The sequence below is a fragment of the Bombyx mori genome, chromosome 15, assembly GCF_030269925.1.
Source record: "Bombyx mori chromosome 15, ASM3026992v2".
NCBI classification, from domain to species: domain Eukaryota; kingdom Metazoa; phylum Arthropoda; class Insecta; order Lepidoptera; family Bombycidae; genus Bombyx; species Bombyx mori.
In genome coordinates, this window is record NC_085121.1 from 8,198,950 (window position 1) to 8,217,656 (window position 18,707).

General features: G+C 47.7%; 1 protein-coding gene across 13 annotated transcripts in view; it reads right to left on the reverse strand.

Moving 5' to 3' along the window:
• LOC101738615 (uncharacterized) overlaps positions 1-18,707 on the reverse strand; it is a 67,856-nt gene that overhangs the window by 26,801 nt on the left and 22,348 nt on the right. For 11 of the 13 annotated variants that reach the window (XM_062672540.1, XM_021349541.3, XM_021349539.3 and 8 more), the window contains one exon: positions 110-222. In XM_062672540.1, coding sequence (XP_062528524.1) covers positions 110-222 — 113 coding nt within the window. Of the gene's footprint in view, positions 1-109; positions 223-1,582; positions 1,814-18,707 lie in introns of those variants that run through there. The other 2 variants (XM_062672539.1, XM_021349540.3) reach the window with 2 other exon arrangements.

The following is an 18,707-nucleotide window of genomic DNA, read 5'->3' on the forward strand; positions in this document are numbered from 1 at the left end:
AGAATCATGAAAACCGTTCTTGAAAGTGATTATGACTGACCAAGTACTGTATAGTATTATTTCATCGGATCCGTGTGCCTATTGCCTAATATAAAATAAGTTACATTACCCTGTGTCTTAGTGGGATACAATTCGATGTCGTTGAATAGGCTCTGGATGCGATCGGCAGATGCTGGATGATCGGGAGGCCCCACGCGGCACTCCCAAGCGCTCGCAACCTCCCTGTAACAAACAAAACACAACTATATTCTAACTGGGTTTTTTTTCAATCTACACAATATGATGCTTCGCGTTTGTTTTGAATGGGAAAAACACCAGGAACAAACAATAACATTACAGTTATAGAGAAATACTTACATTGTTTGTTTTACGAATGATTTTTTGAAACGTAAAGTATAAATGTGACAAAAACAGTACACAGACATATTACAAGAACTTTAGTCAGTAACTAAACAACAAAGATAATGACAAGCCCTTTAAATATTTTGTTTGTTAGATACGTACCATCTAATCAAAACATGTCCACTCATAAATTTTAGATCGTTGCTACACATTTATTTAATCAAAGGAAAGCGAAAGGTAGTTTCTAGATTTTTAACTGAACGAACTTTTTTTTGATATCTGATGTGTATAAGTATATAATAATTATGTAATACTCAAACCGCTGAGGTCTCTATAAACTTCCATTAAGGAGGAGTATATCACAATCCACAACTATCATAATATATTAATCGTTCGGAAAAGTATTTTTTTTCCAATTTTATAGGTATAAAACCAAATCTTAAAATCCGTCAAACAAACGAGATCCGAACGTGCAGAAACCGGAAAATATCATCAATTCGTGGGAGCCGTCACCTTTTTGTCCCGAGTAACTAAATCCTTTTTTGTATCCATATTTTTTTTGCTATTGATAGAGCGTGGTTTGAGCACGCAATTTGCTTTGCAGCACATAACCTTCCCGGCCATATCTGCTGCGAAGTTATGCGTTGCGATAAAGACCGAGATAGTTATTTCCGAGGTAGAGATTCCGCCTTAACGTCTGAAACTAGGTACCGAAATACACGTTTCTCTATCGACTTCATTAAACACTAAACACCGGCTAATCCGTGAGCTCATCTGTCCAAAAATCATCATAGATTGAAATAAATTTATTTACAAATTTTATAATAGGTAAATATACTATTCAAGTACAATAATCACATAAGAATGTGATAATTTCATTCAGAAACATCGTTTCATTGAGATGAGAGTGAACTATCAAAGATCAAAGGGGTATCTCTCGATTGAAAATGGAAACAGAATCAAAATGAACAATAAGTACTGTATTCAAAGTCACCGAAATACATACATAGGTAAAGCTTATATACACACACGTCTAGACATAATGCATAATGTATATATTGTACTAAATTACACGTGAGAATTGAAGTGATTATGAACACAAATTCCTTTCCCACGATAAAAACTAAGACGTCAACAAAATTACTCTTGTAATACTATATACAAGTCAGCAATTTAATGGACACACACATTTTGTTTAGCTAGACGCCAGTTATTACATTCGTAATATACTCGTACTTACAAATAATGTTTGACTGTAGATGAATAATTATTATTGACACAATCACATTTATCTATCAAGGCTGCGACTATCAAAACTTTTGAAATACCAGAGTAAAAATCAAATACTATGACTGTTATCAAACAAATCATGATTTGCCTCATAATTTTTGTTTCGTTAATAACGAATAAATCAAGTGCTACACGCGTAATGTGTGTTTACGAGACGAATACATGCACAGAATGATACAAAACAATTGCCTTACTGCGCTTTAGTTAAATGTAATTGGATGATACAGAACGTGACGCGCCACCAAAGGCAATAGCTGCTATTGACCTACACAGTCACTTTTTAATCGTGACCTCATGTCGATAAGGCAAACAAGATTTTCCTGGCAATAACGACAGCTACTATGAATCTATGAAAATTAATTAATTGTCAGGATGATTTGCTTTATTAGTAGTGATTATTTTACAGCATACTAAGCTATGTAAGTAATAATAAAGTCGTTTAGCATTTTAATCACTTAGCTAAACATTCACGAATGAGATCCCCACTGAAAGAATAACATCGTATAATAAAAATAAATCCCAAAACACATACAATTTGCGGAATTACTGATGATAAGAAATACTGTGATACCTCGCGGGTGTGTACCACCACTCTGTCTATTTCTGGCACGAAGCATTATTACATTCCGGTTTGAATTATGGAACAGACCTTATACTCTTATACATTCAATTTGTGATGTCTCTCCTTCTCCTCCGATATCATAAATATCACGATACCCGTTAATAATAGCCACCAACATAATAGATTATAGTAGACTCCGCACTATAGAAGTTAATCCTGGACAATTAATTTCAATTCAATTTATAATATCCAATAGGACTTAATTTTAAAAAATTTGCTAAGTACCTCAAAATTACAACACAGTCACAGTAACGTACACATAACGTATCTATGGCCTACATACAAATTTCTGTATAACCACGGGCCCTATTCGTTTTGCCTATAGGCCGCAAATATGTATTCAATGTTTCAATGTTCTACATTTGGTGGCCATACCAATTCGTAACCTTAGTGCTTTCTACAATATTCCTAGAAGTACATGGGTATTACACACAGGTACATACTTACTTATACGGGTGGCAATTACTCATTTGAAGCTGTCATTCATTGCCTGTCCTTTCAAGAGAAATGATTAGAATGACTAATTCAATAACGACACATTTTCTAACAAGTTCTAGAGAATAACACAAAAATAAAACGCAAATCCGTTATCATTCAATTGTTCGACTTCAAAAAAGGTGGAGGTTCCCAATTCTACTGTATTTTTTATGTGTTTGATGTTTTTGAAAAAATTTAAAACTGTAATTTCAGATACGGGACCCATTTATAAACATGTGTTCTTGAGTTATCCTTAATGAAAAATATTTAATAGATTTCGACTGATTATATGCTTATTCTGTTGAAGTCGTTTTTTTTTCCTAAAATTTTGTATTTTTTTTTCCAGGAATTCTTTCAGTAAGTAAATTTTAGTTACAGTTATTTTTTTAGTTACAGTTTATTTTAGTTACAGTTAGAAAACTGTTTTAACTACTGTAGATCGAATTATCGGAACGAAACCCAACGACAATTTTCCACGTTTATTTTTAGTGAGTTTTTTTTTTTTAAATATAGCCGTATTCAAGCCATTAACGGTCATTCGGCCCCAAAATTGGATTCCTGTACTGTGGGAACCAGAAGCTGATATACATATATACTTATCGATTACGTTTGAATATATAAATTACATGTCGAAAATAAACACGCAGACACAGAGCAAACAAACCTGACCAACCAAACCATCATACCAATGTTTGCCCTATCTGGGAATCGAACCCATGAACGAAGGCGCAACAGTGACCGGCACTAACTACTGCACCACCGAATCAATTATTTAATCGCGTCACTTACTTTTGGGATTAATTATGCATCAATTATATATCAAATAATCTCCTAATGTTTTGGTACGTAATCACTGAAAAAGGATACCTTTATTATCTTAGAGTTACTCGAAATTTATTTATGAGCGGAGTGGATTAACGTTTCAAAGAAATGCTGTCTCTGTCTGGGGATCGAATAAAATATCCATATTTCGTCGACGGAAACAACGTGACGGTAAAATTAATCCGATTACACTATAACATTTCGAGATTGCTCTTAATAATTTCCAAATGTCGGGTGTTTTTCTATTGTTGGTCAATTTTATCAAATTTATTTGTCTTCTAACATTAAATTTCCAATCCCTTTAAAATATTTTTCTGTCACTTTAACTACCGCCCAGAACGATAGGCACGTTTCAGTTCAATCTACGTATTTTAAATTCTAATCTCACTACGCTGTTTATACTACGGTCCTGGGTGGTTTCCTTTTTTTTTCAAAGTTATATATGTACTTCACGATGCAAGGGTAATAACGTCTTATTATAGCCTCAAATCTGGATAACTTATGCATCATTTATAGTAGTAGTAGTATAATTTATAGAGGGGGTGCTATAGGCCTACAGCACTCATCAGTATCACCGTACTACCTATTTCTTCCATGAAGCAGTAATGAGTTCTTGTGTGAAGAATTATTTCTTTACGTATATGGGATTTCCAAGCTACACTAAAATAATTCTGGATGTGGTTGGTTTAAAATACTGTAATTTCAAACGCCTTACAGCATCAAAATGACTAACAGAAAACAAATATCTAACGAAATAACATTTTGATGAATAGATCAATCCAAATAAAAAATAAATTTTTACATTTTATTTGTTGCTTAGATGGGTGGGTGAGCTCACAGTCCACCTTTAAGTGGTTACTGGAGCCCATAGATATCTACGACGTAAATACCGCCACCCACCTTGAGATATGAGTTTTAAGTTCTCAGTATAAACGCATTACTGCTTCACGGCAAAAATAGGCAGGGTGGTGGTACCTACCCGTGTGGACTCACAAGAGGTCCTAGCAGCAGTAATTATGCAAATTATTATTTTGCGGGTTTGATTTTTATTACACAATGTTATTTCTTCACCGTGGAAGTCAATCGTGAGCTGTGTTAAGTACGTATTTCATTAGAAAAAAGGGTACCCGCCTGCGGGATTCGAACACCGGTACATCGCGCTTAACACGAATGCACCGGACGTCTTATCCTGTAGGCCACGACGACTTAATTCTACTAACTATAAAAATGAATTTTGTTAATTATATAAATTAATTATTTTATATATAATTAATTATTCCTGAAATCCAACACAAAAGTGAAAGTTGTTTTAATAATAAAAGACGAAAAAAAATCGATGACTTAAAACATGCAGAGAGAGGTTTAAAGAGAACTACTAGAGAACTACCTAGATTACGTTAAGTCTAGTATGTTAACATAATATTATGTACACTCTTCTGAAACTAAAGAATTAATATGTAGCAGTATATTTTCTATTAAAACACTTGTGTCAACATTAAATCTTACTCTAGCTAAAGAAGCACGTTATATAAATTGTAGCATGACAATATGATTGGAGGCGCTCTTTGACTGGCGGTATAACGCGAACAGCTTAATCACACGTAATTTAAGACTAAGATGGTAATGGTAAAAGTTGGTGTGTTTAATTTTTTTTGTCACGAGAAAGTAATTTCAGTTTTTTGTAATAAAGTTTCTCACACACTATCAACAGTCTTGTATAATGGTTGTATATGTTTAGAGTATGTTTAGGGCCTGCATAGGTGAAAGTATTTCCGAAAACGAAGAAAGATTAAGAAAGAAGTGTTAAAGATTACAAAAACGACATTAAAATGTTTTTGTATTGGGCGCAGTGTAATGTAATTAATGATCAAATGACGCGCTTTACTAATAATAGAACTATACCTAGTCAGGTCATAAATTCTGTCACATGCTTAATGTAAAATAATTGAAACAAGTTTATTCATTATGTAACCATTCATATACCAAAATGAACTTAACAAAACATAGATTCTTATGACACTAAAGTTTATTCAAAATGACCTCCGTGATTTTGAATACAGGCCCTCAATCTGCGCGGCCAGTCGTCTATCGCAGCACGAACGAGGTACATGTCAATATCGGCGGCTGCCTTAATCAAGGATGTCTTAAGTGACTCCAAATTGGGATGAGGCTTTGAGCACGCCTTTTCCTCCAAGTGTTGCCATATCTTGTAATCTAACGGATTCAAATCTGGACTGGAGGAGGTCCAGTCTTCGTGCCGGATGAAGTCGATTTCACGCGCCGCCAGCCAGTCTTGTGTGCTCTTCGCTCTATGAGCTGGCGCCGAATCTTGTTGGAATACCCAGTGCCTGTTATTAAACATGGTATGAGAAACAGGTTCCACAAGGTTCGCCAGGACTGTATTTTGATACACAACTGCATTCGTTTTTACACCTTTCTCACAAAAATGTACCTCTGTTAAGCCCCAATAAGAGACTTCCAACCATATCATGAGCGAGGATGGAAAATGACCTCGTTGGACACGCGGAATACGGTTTCTCGCTTCTTCACTACTGTGTGCGTACACCTTATCATTTTGTTTGTTGTAGCTCTCTTTTACGGTAAAAATTTTTTCATTCGAAAAAAGAATTTCCCGATATTTTTTCCCCGCGTACCGCTTCAGCAAAGCACGGCATCTCTTCAGTCTCAGGTCCATTAGACGAGCATTCAAACGATGTCCTGTTTTTCTTCGATATGCCCGAAGCCCTAAGTCTTCATTTAACACCCGTTTCACCGTGGTTCTGCTTAACCCCATCTGAAGGGCCAACAGTTTCTGCTTACGTTTGGGATTTCTTTGAATTCGCGCCTTCACAGCTTTTATCACTGCTGGAGTCCTAACAGACCGAGGGCGACCACTTCTTGACCTGTCATCTACACTAGAGTCTTCATTGTATCGTTTGATGGTACGATAAACGAATCTTTTGGTTATATTCAAATATTTCAGTATGTTAAAAATTTGAATTGGCGCGTAACCGCAACGATGCAACGCAATAACTGCAACACGGTCTTCTTTAAGCGTCCACTCCATATTTAAAAATGAGTAAAATTCTAAAAGTATACATTTTTATTTTCATGAACAATTCGAAATTCGAATTCAATAAACTTTTTTGTGGCCAGCATTCTAAAAGAAAAGTTTTTACTGTGTGACAATATTTATGACCTGACTAGTTAGTAATTTTTGCTCCGTTTGATACTTTAAAATAGTTACTCTATGTTTATTCAAATTTAGTTTTCGGGTACACCCCTTAGAGTTAGAGGTACAGCAATGCCTCAGGTATTTGATGTCTTAAGCAGGGTCGGAGAGTTACCAATTAGAGAATTGCCCAAGTTAACAAATAACATAATGACTAAGCTATTGGGCATCAAAAAAATCCCGAACAATTATTTGTAAGGTGCGTAGCCACATTCGCGATGCGGTGTCTATGGACTCCGGTGACCGCAACAACAGATAGGCCGTGAGCTCCTCTGGTAATTTTTTTCCAAGAAACTTACTCACTACACGCCTACCGACCGCGTCAATTATAATGTGAAATAACGAATAAAATAATACTTTCATATAATTTTCCAAACAACTCGAACTTGTTCATAACGTGAATAACATTGGTTATCAGTATATAACATCCATGATCACGCCTTTAATTATTTATTAATCTTCTATCAGTCATAACTTCATCGTAAATCGCCGTGGCCTAAAGGATAAGAGGCCCACCCCCGTATCTTTAGTCGTTCACACGAGCTTAACTCGACTCGACTCAAACTCCAACGTGCGTTTTGGTATGCTTAGTCGTAAAAATAAACTCCACTTAAACGTCCTTGGAAAATTTTCCTAACCGGAGTGGAGTAAACGAACTGTCAAGTCAACGTACGTCGCGACGTACCTTGAATGTTCCTCAAGGCTGGTTTTCTATCAATTTCCAAATAGTACGTGGACCGCAAATGGAAATATATGATATTGTTGTGCGATGGCCTGGATCTGTGCATGATTCGCGTATATTTTTAAAATGTAATTTTGATAATTTTTATTAATAAAGTAAATAGTTCGAGATTAGACTCTTGTTTAGACTCGTGGTTAGACATTTGAAACTCCTTATTTTATTTACCTTCATAAGAGTCATAGATTATACACTTAATATATTGATAAGAGTCATATTTTGCTTACTACCTAATAAATAAAGTCAATTATAACTTTTATTTATGTAATAATAAACTGGTGGTTGTGGAAAAGCACTTCAACAACACGATGCAATCAAAATCACACAAAAACTGCGAATAAAAATACAAAACCGGGTCCGAAATCTAAAATAATAATGGGTTAGAAAATAAATAATACACTTTCAAATTTACCGCGCGCACACATATTTACGAATCACTCAGCAACTAAAACATCAAACAAGTTCAATGCTTCTAGTTTCAAACAGACAGCGGCAGCTTGACTTTGTCATTAAACAATGACCATAGACTACAGAACTCTATGGGTTTGATGCTAGCTTGATCAAATTTTCCTCAAACTGATGTTGTTGTGGTGACGCAATAACGCGACTCTACCTCACTCGAGGACAGTTGAGGAATATTGTTTTTTTTTTCCTACCTATGCTGATAGCCTTGAGAGGCTATTTCAGCTTCGCCCTAACGTTTGTAGGTGAGCTCACGGGGCTCAACCGGAGAGTTGCTTACACTGACCCTAGCAAGAGCAGTGCTTCGCAGAATCTACCACCGGATCGGAAACGCGACCCACTGAGAAGATCGGGCGAGAAACTCAGTGGGCTGTATCTGTGGGTTAATTCGCTCGTCGAGCCCTTCGTCACAAGCGACGGGTTCGACGAGGACGGTGACCGGTGCTTGTGGTGCCTAAAAGCACCATTAATGGATCAGGAAGATCCGTAATGACGTGCTTTGGGCGACGTCGACGGTTTACCATTCGGTCTACTGGGTCGGGTATGTAATTTCCAGCGGCTACGATGAGAGGGTTCTCATGTCGTGCCGCCTTCTCAAAATGGCGCAGTGATGCCGACTGTAGATACTTACTAAATGAGTCGAGCTCCAGGTCATCGTGGAGATCCACGTTCCTTAGGAACCATGGCGCTCCGACGGCTATCCTGCAGAATCGGGATTGAATAACCTGAAGGGATTTCAAGTGGGTGCGGGCTACGTGAGCGAACACTACGCATACGTCATGACGGGGCGTATACAAGTTTTGTAGAGAGTTACCTTATTACGGAGGGACAGTTTGCTTCGAATACAAAGCATTGGGTAGAGTCGTCCTAGTATAAACGCGGCGCGATCGCGAACCGTTTTTATGTGGGGACGGAATGTCATCCCTCTGTCGATGGTGACGCCTAGGTATTTGACCTTCGAGGCCCACGGTATGGGCTGGCCAAAGAGAGTGATGGGGCTAGCGGCGGAGGTGTTTGCGCGCCTATTAAGGAGTGGGATGCTCGAAGTGGTGTTCGGAGGGCGACCCCTTTTGAAGAGCACCGCTGTGCTTTTCGCAGGGTTGATGTCAATTCGCTACTTCCGGAACCACTGTCTCATGGTGGCTACTACGATCTGGAGTCGCCGATGAAGCAACGACATCTTCCTACACGAGTAGTAGATAGCCTTGTCATCGGCGAAGAGCGCTAGATGGGTCTCCGGAGACCGGGGTATATCATTGATATACAAACTAAATGATAACGGGGAGAGCGCGGAGCCTTGCGGGACTCCGGCGGTCAGTTGACGGGGACGAGAACGACATCGAAACGAACGGTTCGACAAGAAGTCTCGTATGATGAGCACGAGTCTGTGTGGCACTCCCATGTTGTACAGTTTGTAAATTAAACCGTTGTGCCAGACTTTGTCGAACGCCTTCGCGATATCGAAGAAGAGGGCGCCGGTCGGGATTTGTTTTCGCCTATTTAGCCCTTTTTTTTTTTTTTTTAGGAGGAAATCGCCGGACTTCCGCCCTCCCCTGGGGATGGAAGGCGGGGCATGTCGGAGTCGAACTGACTAAAACCTCCTGTCGCTCAACAACCCGCGTCCGAACCTCGCATGGGACAGAACCCATGCAAAGGCAAAGGGGGGAAAGTGAAGCGTTTAGTGCGGAGCACATCTCTCCCATCACCCTCCCCCTCGGGACGCCGGACCGGCGGTCGTCGGCGCCACGACCACCAGCCCTCTCGGTCGGCAGGCTATCCGGAGCCCGCCTAGATGGCGCCGGTTAGAATGGTCTATCCTACGGAATACCCCGCTGGGTCAGAACCAGCGTGGGTCGAGGATAGCCGGCCTTCCATCACCCGGATGCTCTTGCGTAAAACGCGTGCAGAGCAGCTTGCACGTCGTCTTCTTAGGCCCCCTTCGCCTGTCCCCAGACCGACATATGAAGGGGACCCGAAACACTTAGAGGGCCAGGGCTTGGGCGAGATCCGCCTCCCTGGCCCCCGCTCGACGGCGGCGGGCTTGCGTGTCTCTCACGCGCCCCGCCGCCTCCTTCTGCGAGATGGTGCACTCGCAGAAGTCGAGCATCGCCTTCCACGACTCGTCGTCGCCGAGCATCGATGCCACAACACTCGGCAACGACAAGTCGTTTCCTATTTTTGCGACGAGGACACGGCGCCACCCCTCCCATGCGGGGCAGGCGACGAGCGTGTGCTCCGCCGTGTCCAAGCCGCAACCACAATGGTGGCACTCTGCCGTCGGCTCGGCTCCGATCCGGTGCAGGAACTCACCGAAGCAACCATGCCCAGTGAGCACCTGCGTGAGCCGGAAAGTGAGGCGTCCTCTGTCACGATTCACCCAATTCACAAGAACCGGGCGAATCGCCTCGACGGTCCTACGACCAGCCGAAGGATCGGCCAGCCGTCTGGACCATGCCTCCAGCACGGACCGCCGAGATTGGGCCCTCCGCGCTCTGACCACACTGGGGCTGGGACGTGCCACGCCCCGGATACGAAGGTCAGCCCGCCACTGATAGTCAGCAGCGAGCGCCTCCGCCTCCAGGACCCAAGGCGGCGTCCCAGCCAGTACACACGCCGCCTCGAAAGAGATGGTGCGATAACCACGGATGACCCTGACCGCGATGGTGCGTTGCGGCCGTTGCAGCAGCTTCGCTACCCCCACGGCCAGGGACTGGCCCCACACGGGCGCCCCGTATAGGGCCATTGATCGCACCACCCCTGTATAGAGACGGCGCGTCACCTGGTCAGGCCCCCCGACATTGGGAAGGAGCCGGCTTAACGCGCCGGCCACCCCCAACAAACGAGGGACCAGATTCTGAAAGTGAGCACGGAAGGTCCAACGACTGTCCAGAATGAGGCCGAGGTACTTCAACTGCACCCCGACCCCGATACGGACGCCTCCAACCACGATATGGGCATCGACAGGTGGCACTCTCCGGGGCCTGTGGAACCACATGGCCTCGGATTTACTGAGCGCCACGTCGAGGCCCAATCTCCTGATTTTGCCGACGACATGCGCCACCCCAGCCGTAGCAAGACGGGCAGACTCAGCAAAACTCCCCCCCCGGGCCACGACCAACGTGTCGTCTGCGTAACAGATTACACTCAGGCCCGGGAGGAGGGCACCCCTCAGCACCCAGTCATACCCGATATTCCACAAAAGAGGGCCGAGCACCGACCCCTGTGGAACACCGCGCACGACCGGGAACCGGTGCACGATCCCACCGTGTCCGGTACACGTGACCGATCTGTCTTCCAAGTAGGAACCCACCAGCCGGCGAAGGTAGGGGGGCACTCCGTGTCGTTCCAGCGCCCCCCCTATCACGGACCAGGGCAGGGTGTTGAACGCATTGGCGATATCGAGTGACACCGCCAAAGCCACCCCACCCCCGGAGACGGCCTCATCCGAGAGGGACCGCACGCGAAGGATCGCGTCTACCGTTGAGCGGCCCTCTCGGAAGCCATACTGCTCCGCCGACAGATCGGGTCCCACCATGACTAGATGCTGGATGATGCGGGCTGCCAGAATGCGTTCCAGCAGCTTGCCCACCTCATCCAGCAACACGATGGGACGGTACCCAGCGGCAGTATCCGCCGGGCGCCCCTCCTTTCTCAACAGCACGAGTCTGCCCGTCCTCCACGATGAAGGAAACCGTCCCGACTCGAGGCAGGAGTTGTAAAGCCTCAAGAGTCGGTCCCCCAGGGCACCAAGAGCCAAGGCCCAAACCCGGCCATGGACGCCGTCCGGGCCGGGTGCAGTGTCCTTCGCGCACATTTTACGCACTGCCACATGGAGCTCCGCCCCCGTTATATGGGGCACCTCAGCAGGGACGTCGCCGTCGTATTCTGACGGGGGGTCCATAGCGGGAGCGACAAATCCCTCCCGCTCCTGCGGAAACAGCGCCGAGACGATTTCCCGCAGCTGCTGAGGCTGGAGACGCTCCGTGATTGGGGGGGCCCATGGGCGCATTTTATTGCGCACCATATGATAGGGTCGCCCCCACGGATCCCCATCGAGCGTCTCCAAGAGACCCTCCATGTGTTGATCCTTGGCTCTTCTGATGGCCAGCTGCAAAGCCCTCTGCGCGACGCGAAATGCGCCGTACAGCCGGGCCTCCACCAGCGCGAACGCAACCGGATCGTTGCGACGCGGCAGGCGACGGCGGCGATGCCTAGCGCACTCGCGCCTCGCCCGAACGCACTCCACGCGGAGTTGCGCGATTTCGGGCGACCACCAGTACGCCTGGCGATTGGGAGACCGAGGGCTGATCCGGGGCATCGATACGTCGCAGATGCGACGCATCGTGTCCCGGAACCACCCCGCTTCGCCCTCGACCTCAACCGGATGTGGACGCATGGGCGCCCACGCCGCCACCGTAGAGGCTTCCATCAGTAGCGCCTTATTCAGGCGCTTCAGTGCCCACCTGGGGAATGACCGGGGCGCACCACGTGGGTAATCCCTGTGGGCGTCCGCGACTGCGGAGCGGGCGGAGAGATCAAACCGAATATATCGGTGATCGGACAGTGTCTCCGCCCCCTCCAAAACCCTCCAGTCGCGGATACGGCGCGCGATGGCCGGGCTCGCGAACGTAACGTCCACAATAGACTCGCCTTGCCACCGCACGCACGTCGCAACCGACCCTCTATTCAACAAACAGAGGCCGGCCGCGTTCGCCCACCTCTCCAGTAGCCTACCACGAGCGTCCGAGCGGGGGGAGCCCCATGCGACAGATTTCGCATTTAGGTCCCCCGCGAGAATCACTGGACGAGGAGCGAGGCGGCGAGCAATCGCCCCGATCCCGCCCAGGAAATGCCCGAACTCGACGGTAGGCCTGTTCGGAGAGAAGTATGCCCCGATCACGACGGTCCCTTCCAGCTTCACCGCGACGAACCCTTGGCCCCTGGTCACCATCGCCAGGGGGGGGATCGCCGCGTCCCTTCTTATGACTATGGCCGCCAGGCCGCCGTCGTCCCCAAACCAGCAATCATTTGCCGGGGGAACGAAGTACGGCTCGGCGACCACAGCCACATCTATGGACCACTCCGCCATGCTCTGAGACAGCATGTCCTGAGCTCTGGCGGAGTGGTTCAGGTTTCCTTGGAGGAAGCGATAGGTGCGGTCCATTACTGTTGAACCACATCCATCGCCCCCTCCCTTTCACTGCTGCCCCCGCCCTCCGACACCGGCGCCGCAACGGGGATTACAGCGTTGGCCAGTGCTCCTCTGGCCAACCTTCTCTTTTGCCGGCGCTTTGATCTCCGGCGCCGGTTTCGTTCGGTGTTGTTACCGGACGGGAAACACGCCTTGCCTCCCGCTCGGTGGTTTGCCCTGCGCCCGGCCGCAGCGCACAGAGCGCAGTGCGGGGTGGCCGTGCAGGACGCTGCTTTGTGGCCCGGCTGGCCGCAACGGAAACAAAGACCGCTGCGGTCAACCGAGCTGGTGCACCTAGCGAGGCCGTGCCCCGTGCTAAAACATCGGAGGCATCGCCAGGCACGTGGTTCTTGGAGACGCACGTGGGCCGCTATCCAGCCCACGCGCAGTCTCCCCGGATCCCCCGTCGATCTTCCCGGTGGAGGGGTGGCCAAGGAAGTGGCCGCCTCCACAGGGCAGCGCGCCCACGCCGATCTGGCCCCGGAGTACCCTGAGCGAAGTTCGCCCACGGTCACGCTCTCCGGAGCACATCCCCCCTGGGCGGCTATCGCGGCTGCCACCTCTTCCTTGGTGGCGCAGTCGTCCAGGCCGGTGATCCTAATCTCGGCCATCCTCACCGGCCTGTGCACGCGCACCTCTTCCTCCGGCAATGCCACGCGGAGCGTCGCCACTAGTTTGTCCGCGATGCCAGAACTATCGGCACCGGGACACTCCAGCATTTTCGCCCCATTGGCGGTGTGCCGGAAGCGTAGACCTTCCTCTGCCCCGATTTCGGTCAAGTTTACAGCTGCACGCGCCCGGGCCATCACCTCATTATAGGTGAGGCCCTTTTCGGCAGCGGCCGGCAGCAAAGTCACTACCACGGCAGCCGACCCCGCTGCGCGCGGCTTCTTCCTTTTGTTTTTCTTTTTGCCAACGGCCGGTGCTCGACCCTCGCGGGGAGCAGTCACGGCCGCCAGCGCTGTGTTTCGGGATGTAGCGGTCGGCGCTCGACCCCCTCGGGGAGCTGCCAGAGCTGCTATCTGTCGCCGTGCTGTGGTGCCCCGCTTCACCACTTCTGTCCAGCCCTCGTCCATGCTTAACGGGGGCGGAGGAAGGGGGCGAGGCTGTGGTTGGGATCGCGGGCCGGGATTCTGGGCACCCGCACCTCTGATATTCCGGCCTCCACGTCGTGCCACCCTTGCGGATGGGGCAGGAGTGGAAGTCGGCTGGGCGGCCTGATCCCGTAAAGCGGTCGTGGCTGTTGGTGCCGGGACGCCATCTCCGGAACCAATCGAGGAGCGGAGCATCTCCTCGAGGCCGGCAAAGTGTTTGCGGACCTCAACCGCCACCGCCCGCGAGATGCAGGCCGCCATTTCCTCTCTGCTTGGCGGCTCTGCAGGCCTGGGCCGCGGCAGCGCCGGCCACTCGTCTATCATCCTCGCCAGTGGCGAACGGATGTCTTCAGCCTGCGCTGGCGCAGGCCTTAACCTTCCTCTTTGTACGGATGCAGGGGTGGCCGATATTTGGGGAGGCGGCGCAGGCCTCAACTCAACCCTCCGCGGGGGGTGAGGGAGCGCGGGAGTAGGCACTCGTGGAACAGGGGCCACAGAAGTAGGCGCTGGCATGGGCGCCGCCACACTCATCACGGGTCGTGAGGGCACGCTGGTATCCATCTTCCTCGCGGGAGGCCCAGAGTGTGCCAGCGCAGGCATCGGCGACAAGGGAGTCCCCTCTTGCAAGACGGGGGAGTTCCTCAGAATGCGACTCTCCATAGAGTCCAGCTGCGCGACGAGTTTGGACATGGTGGGGATCAACTTTGTCCTAACCATAGCCGCTCCCTCCCGGAGCCTTTTCCGGTAGCTGCTGCCTGGCTCGGCGCCCTTGGCAGCCACGGTCGACAGCAGCTTAGCCAGATTGACCAGCGCAAGGTCGAGGTCGCGGAATGCCTCGTCCCCGCTAGCCAGGGACGCGGCCGACGTCGACATCGACTCCACCGACGTCGCTGGTGACACTGCGCCCCTCCTCCTTACTGGTGCCCACTGGGGAGCGGGCATCGTCTCTTTCTTTGCGGCAGGCCCCGCAACCACCGGAGCCACCTCCTCGATGGCCATCGTCTTTTCCGGCACCTCGGTGCTGGAGGATGACGCGCCGCCGTCGTCGGACGTTGATAGTGGGGTCTTCCTTCGCCCCCTTTTTTTCCCCACCGATGGTCTGGTGGGGTTGACCGCACCCGAGTCGCTGGCGAGCGCAGAGCGCATCGAGCCGGCGATCGGGGAGCGCCTCAGTTCGACGGGAATTCCGCTGCCCGTCGCACAGCCTCCTTCATCCTGGCAATTGTTGCCCCCCCCCAGAATACGTGGGGCAGCGTGCTTCCACTGAGGTGGAAGCACGGAGGGATTCTCCGCCCGACTCGCGGGCGGTACCCTCCTGGGGTACTAACTTTGTACAATTGTCCATCATTTCTATTTATTCCTTTTTTATTAACCAGGGGTTTGGTCCCCTGGGATCTACGACACCCTCGGGACTGGAAACCCTCCAGCCATACATCCCATCGCCGGGTGTCGAGCTTGAGATTGGGGCATTTTTGAAGAGGTTTGCGTCCTCGCGGCTCCGACCAGTAAAGGCAGGAGCCCCCGCTTCCCATGACTGGGGTTTACGGTTTGGCCGACGGTGGCCGAGGCCTGTCCGTCGCCCACAACGCGGTGTGGAGCCACGCCGGCGAGCCGGTACCTCCCTTATCTGGAAGGCTTTCCCCTGTAACCGAAGCCGGGGACATGGCAACCCGCAGCCGGAAAACACAAAAGTGCCGCCGGCTCATCAAGCTCCCGAGAGCCAACCCCTCATCCCCTGAATGCCTCCCTTTGCCAGTGCAAAGGGCATGGGGAGAGAGTCCCTCGCTCTCTCTCAAGGAGCACCCGCTGTATACGGAGGCAACCAAGGAGAGCTGGGCGCAGTTCTCTTGGTCGCGGCGTCCCACACAGATTCCTCTGCACGCGATTTTAGGGACGCACGCTTAAGCCCCACCGCCACGACAAGGCGGAACTACATTCGGTGGGGCTATTTAGCCCTATCAGGATGTGCTCCGTGAGGCGGTGCACTTGTTGTACGCACGAGTGTTTAGCGCGGAATCCGAACTGTTCGTCTATGAGAATTTTGTTCGCGGTAACAAAGTCCCAGAGGCGTTTCCTAAGGAGGAATATTGTAATGGTCGACTAAAAATACCAAACTCGAGTAAGTTTGGGAGGAATGCTCGAGCATCATCGGATGAGTTAAGAGTGGAGGACTATTTGACGAAACGTCTAAAGATACGGGCACCAGTGTAACGTGATGCGATAATACTGTGTTCAATTCCCGTGGGCAGATTCAACCTTTTTTCCTATCTATACTTGACAGGCTATCTCAACGTAACCTAACAAGTAGGTGAGCTCAAGACGCTCAAACCTGATGACGTTATTAACACTAACCCTAGCAAGAGCATTGCTTCGCAGAATCTACCGCCGTATCGGAAACGCGACCCACTGAGAAGATCCGGCGACAAACTCAGTGGGCTGTATCAGTATCTGTGGGTAAGATTCGACCAAAATTAGTAAAGAAACACGTAATTTACAAGTGTTTACTAATGACTTCCATAAGAAGGAATAACATCGTATAAATTATCGATGTCGATTAAACAATCAGTTTCATGTCAAGTAGTTATTTTAAGCCATAATAGAGGTATAATAAAACTTAAACTCACTCAGAAAGAGGTTTTATTCTGTTTTTAAACGGATTATTGTATCCTTTCCACCAAAATAATACGAGTACTTCGAAGCAGAAGTAGGCAATTATTTAGAATGAGTTGAAATGAAATAATAATATCTTATTACCACAATATTTGTAGCATTTAATTAGTGGCGTCTATTGTTTTGAAGCTTTGAGATGTTGTAATTAATGCATATACATATTTGAAATTTCCATTTTAATGTATGTGCTTAGATGTGTGCGTTGTTTCTTGGGAATGCCTGTAAAGTAGGTAGGTACATGTAAGTTAGTACATATATTATTTATAACGTATTTCTTTTAAGTTATTAATATTAGGTACTTCCCCTTTTACACACTCTTCTTTTACTCGCAAGGCGAAGGAGTCTGGCGGTCTAGTGAAAGAAACTTTATGAAATCGGAGTCACCTTTCCTTTTTACAAGTAGTAGAGCGCAAAGGAGGATCGAAGTAACAGATAGGGCAAAGTTTACTGCGGCGTTCGAACGGAAATGGACAGAGTGGACTGACGTTAATCACAATGAGGCTACACCGGAAATGTTATGGAGCAAGGCTAAACACCTCATTCAAAATGCAGTAATAGAGTCCAAACCAATATCGGAAATGCGCAAACGCCAACACTGGATGACCGATGGTACGCTCGCCCTAATTGAAGAGAGACGTCGAAAGAAAGCTCAAGGCATAGACACGAACAAACTGAATGTATTGTCTGCCAATATTCAGGCCAGCTGCAGACGAGATCATAACTCTCATCTTCGTAACATTTGTGAAGAGGTCGAAAAACATGCTATGAAGCATGAATCTAGAGATCTCTACCACAAAATACGGTTCATTACCAAATCACTGCCATCTAAGACCTGGGCTATTGTAAATGATAAAAACGAACTGATAACAGAGTTGGATCAAATCTCTGAAACATGGAAGAGTTACTGTCAATCGTTATTCCAGGATCCACAGTCACGGCAATTTACAAGTACAGACCCAAACGATGAGGACTTGGAGCCAAGCATTCTCCTGTCTGAGGTTAGGGCTGCTATAAAACACCTCAAAAACAGGAAAGCGACTGGTAGAGATGCAATTCCTATTGAAACAATAAAAGCCTTAGGAGAACGCGGTGACCACATATTTCATAAGATATGCAACAGGGTATGGCAGACGGGAGTTTGGCCGTCGGAATGGACACATACCGTGTTTACTCCCCTGCATAAAAAGGGCTCTACGAAGAAATGTAACAACTATCGTCTAATTGCTCTTACATCACATTCTAGCAAAATTATGTTACATATTCTGAATGAGCGATTAAAAACCTATCTGTCCAAAGAGATTGCTCCGGAACAGGCCGGTTTCGTGAGGGGGAAAGGCACTCGGGAACAAATTTTCATCGTACGTCAGATAATTGAGAAAGCAAGAGAATTCAACAGGCCGACATACATTTGTTTTGTTGACTTCTCCAAAGCATTTGACTCGGTGAAATGGCCTGTTTTGTGGAGGACCTTACTGGATCTGGGGACACCGAAACATCTTGTGCACCTACTGAGACGCTTATATGAGAATGGTACGGCCTCGGTGCGCGCGGATGACGTTCTCTCTGATAACTTCCATCCAAGTGCTGGGGTTCGCCAAGGTTGCATTGTATCGCCGCTCTTATTCAATGCGTACACAGAAATCATAATGCGCATCACTTTGGAGAACTGGACAGATGGTGTAGCAATTGGGGGGTATAGGATTGCAAACTTGCGATACGCGGATGATACCACTTTGTTTGCAACTGATGCGCAATGCTTGGGGGAG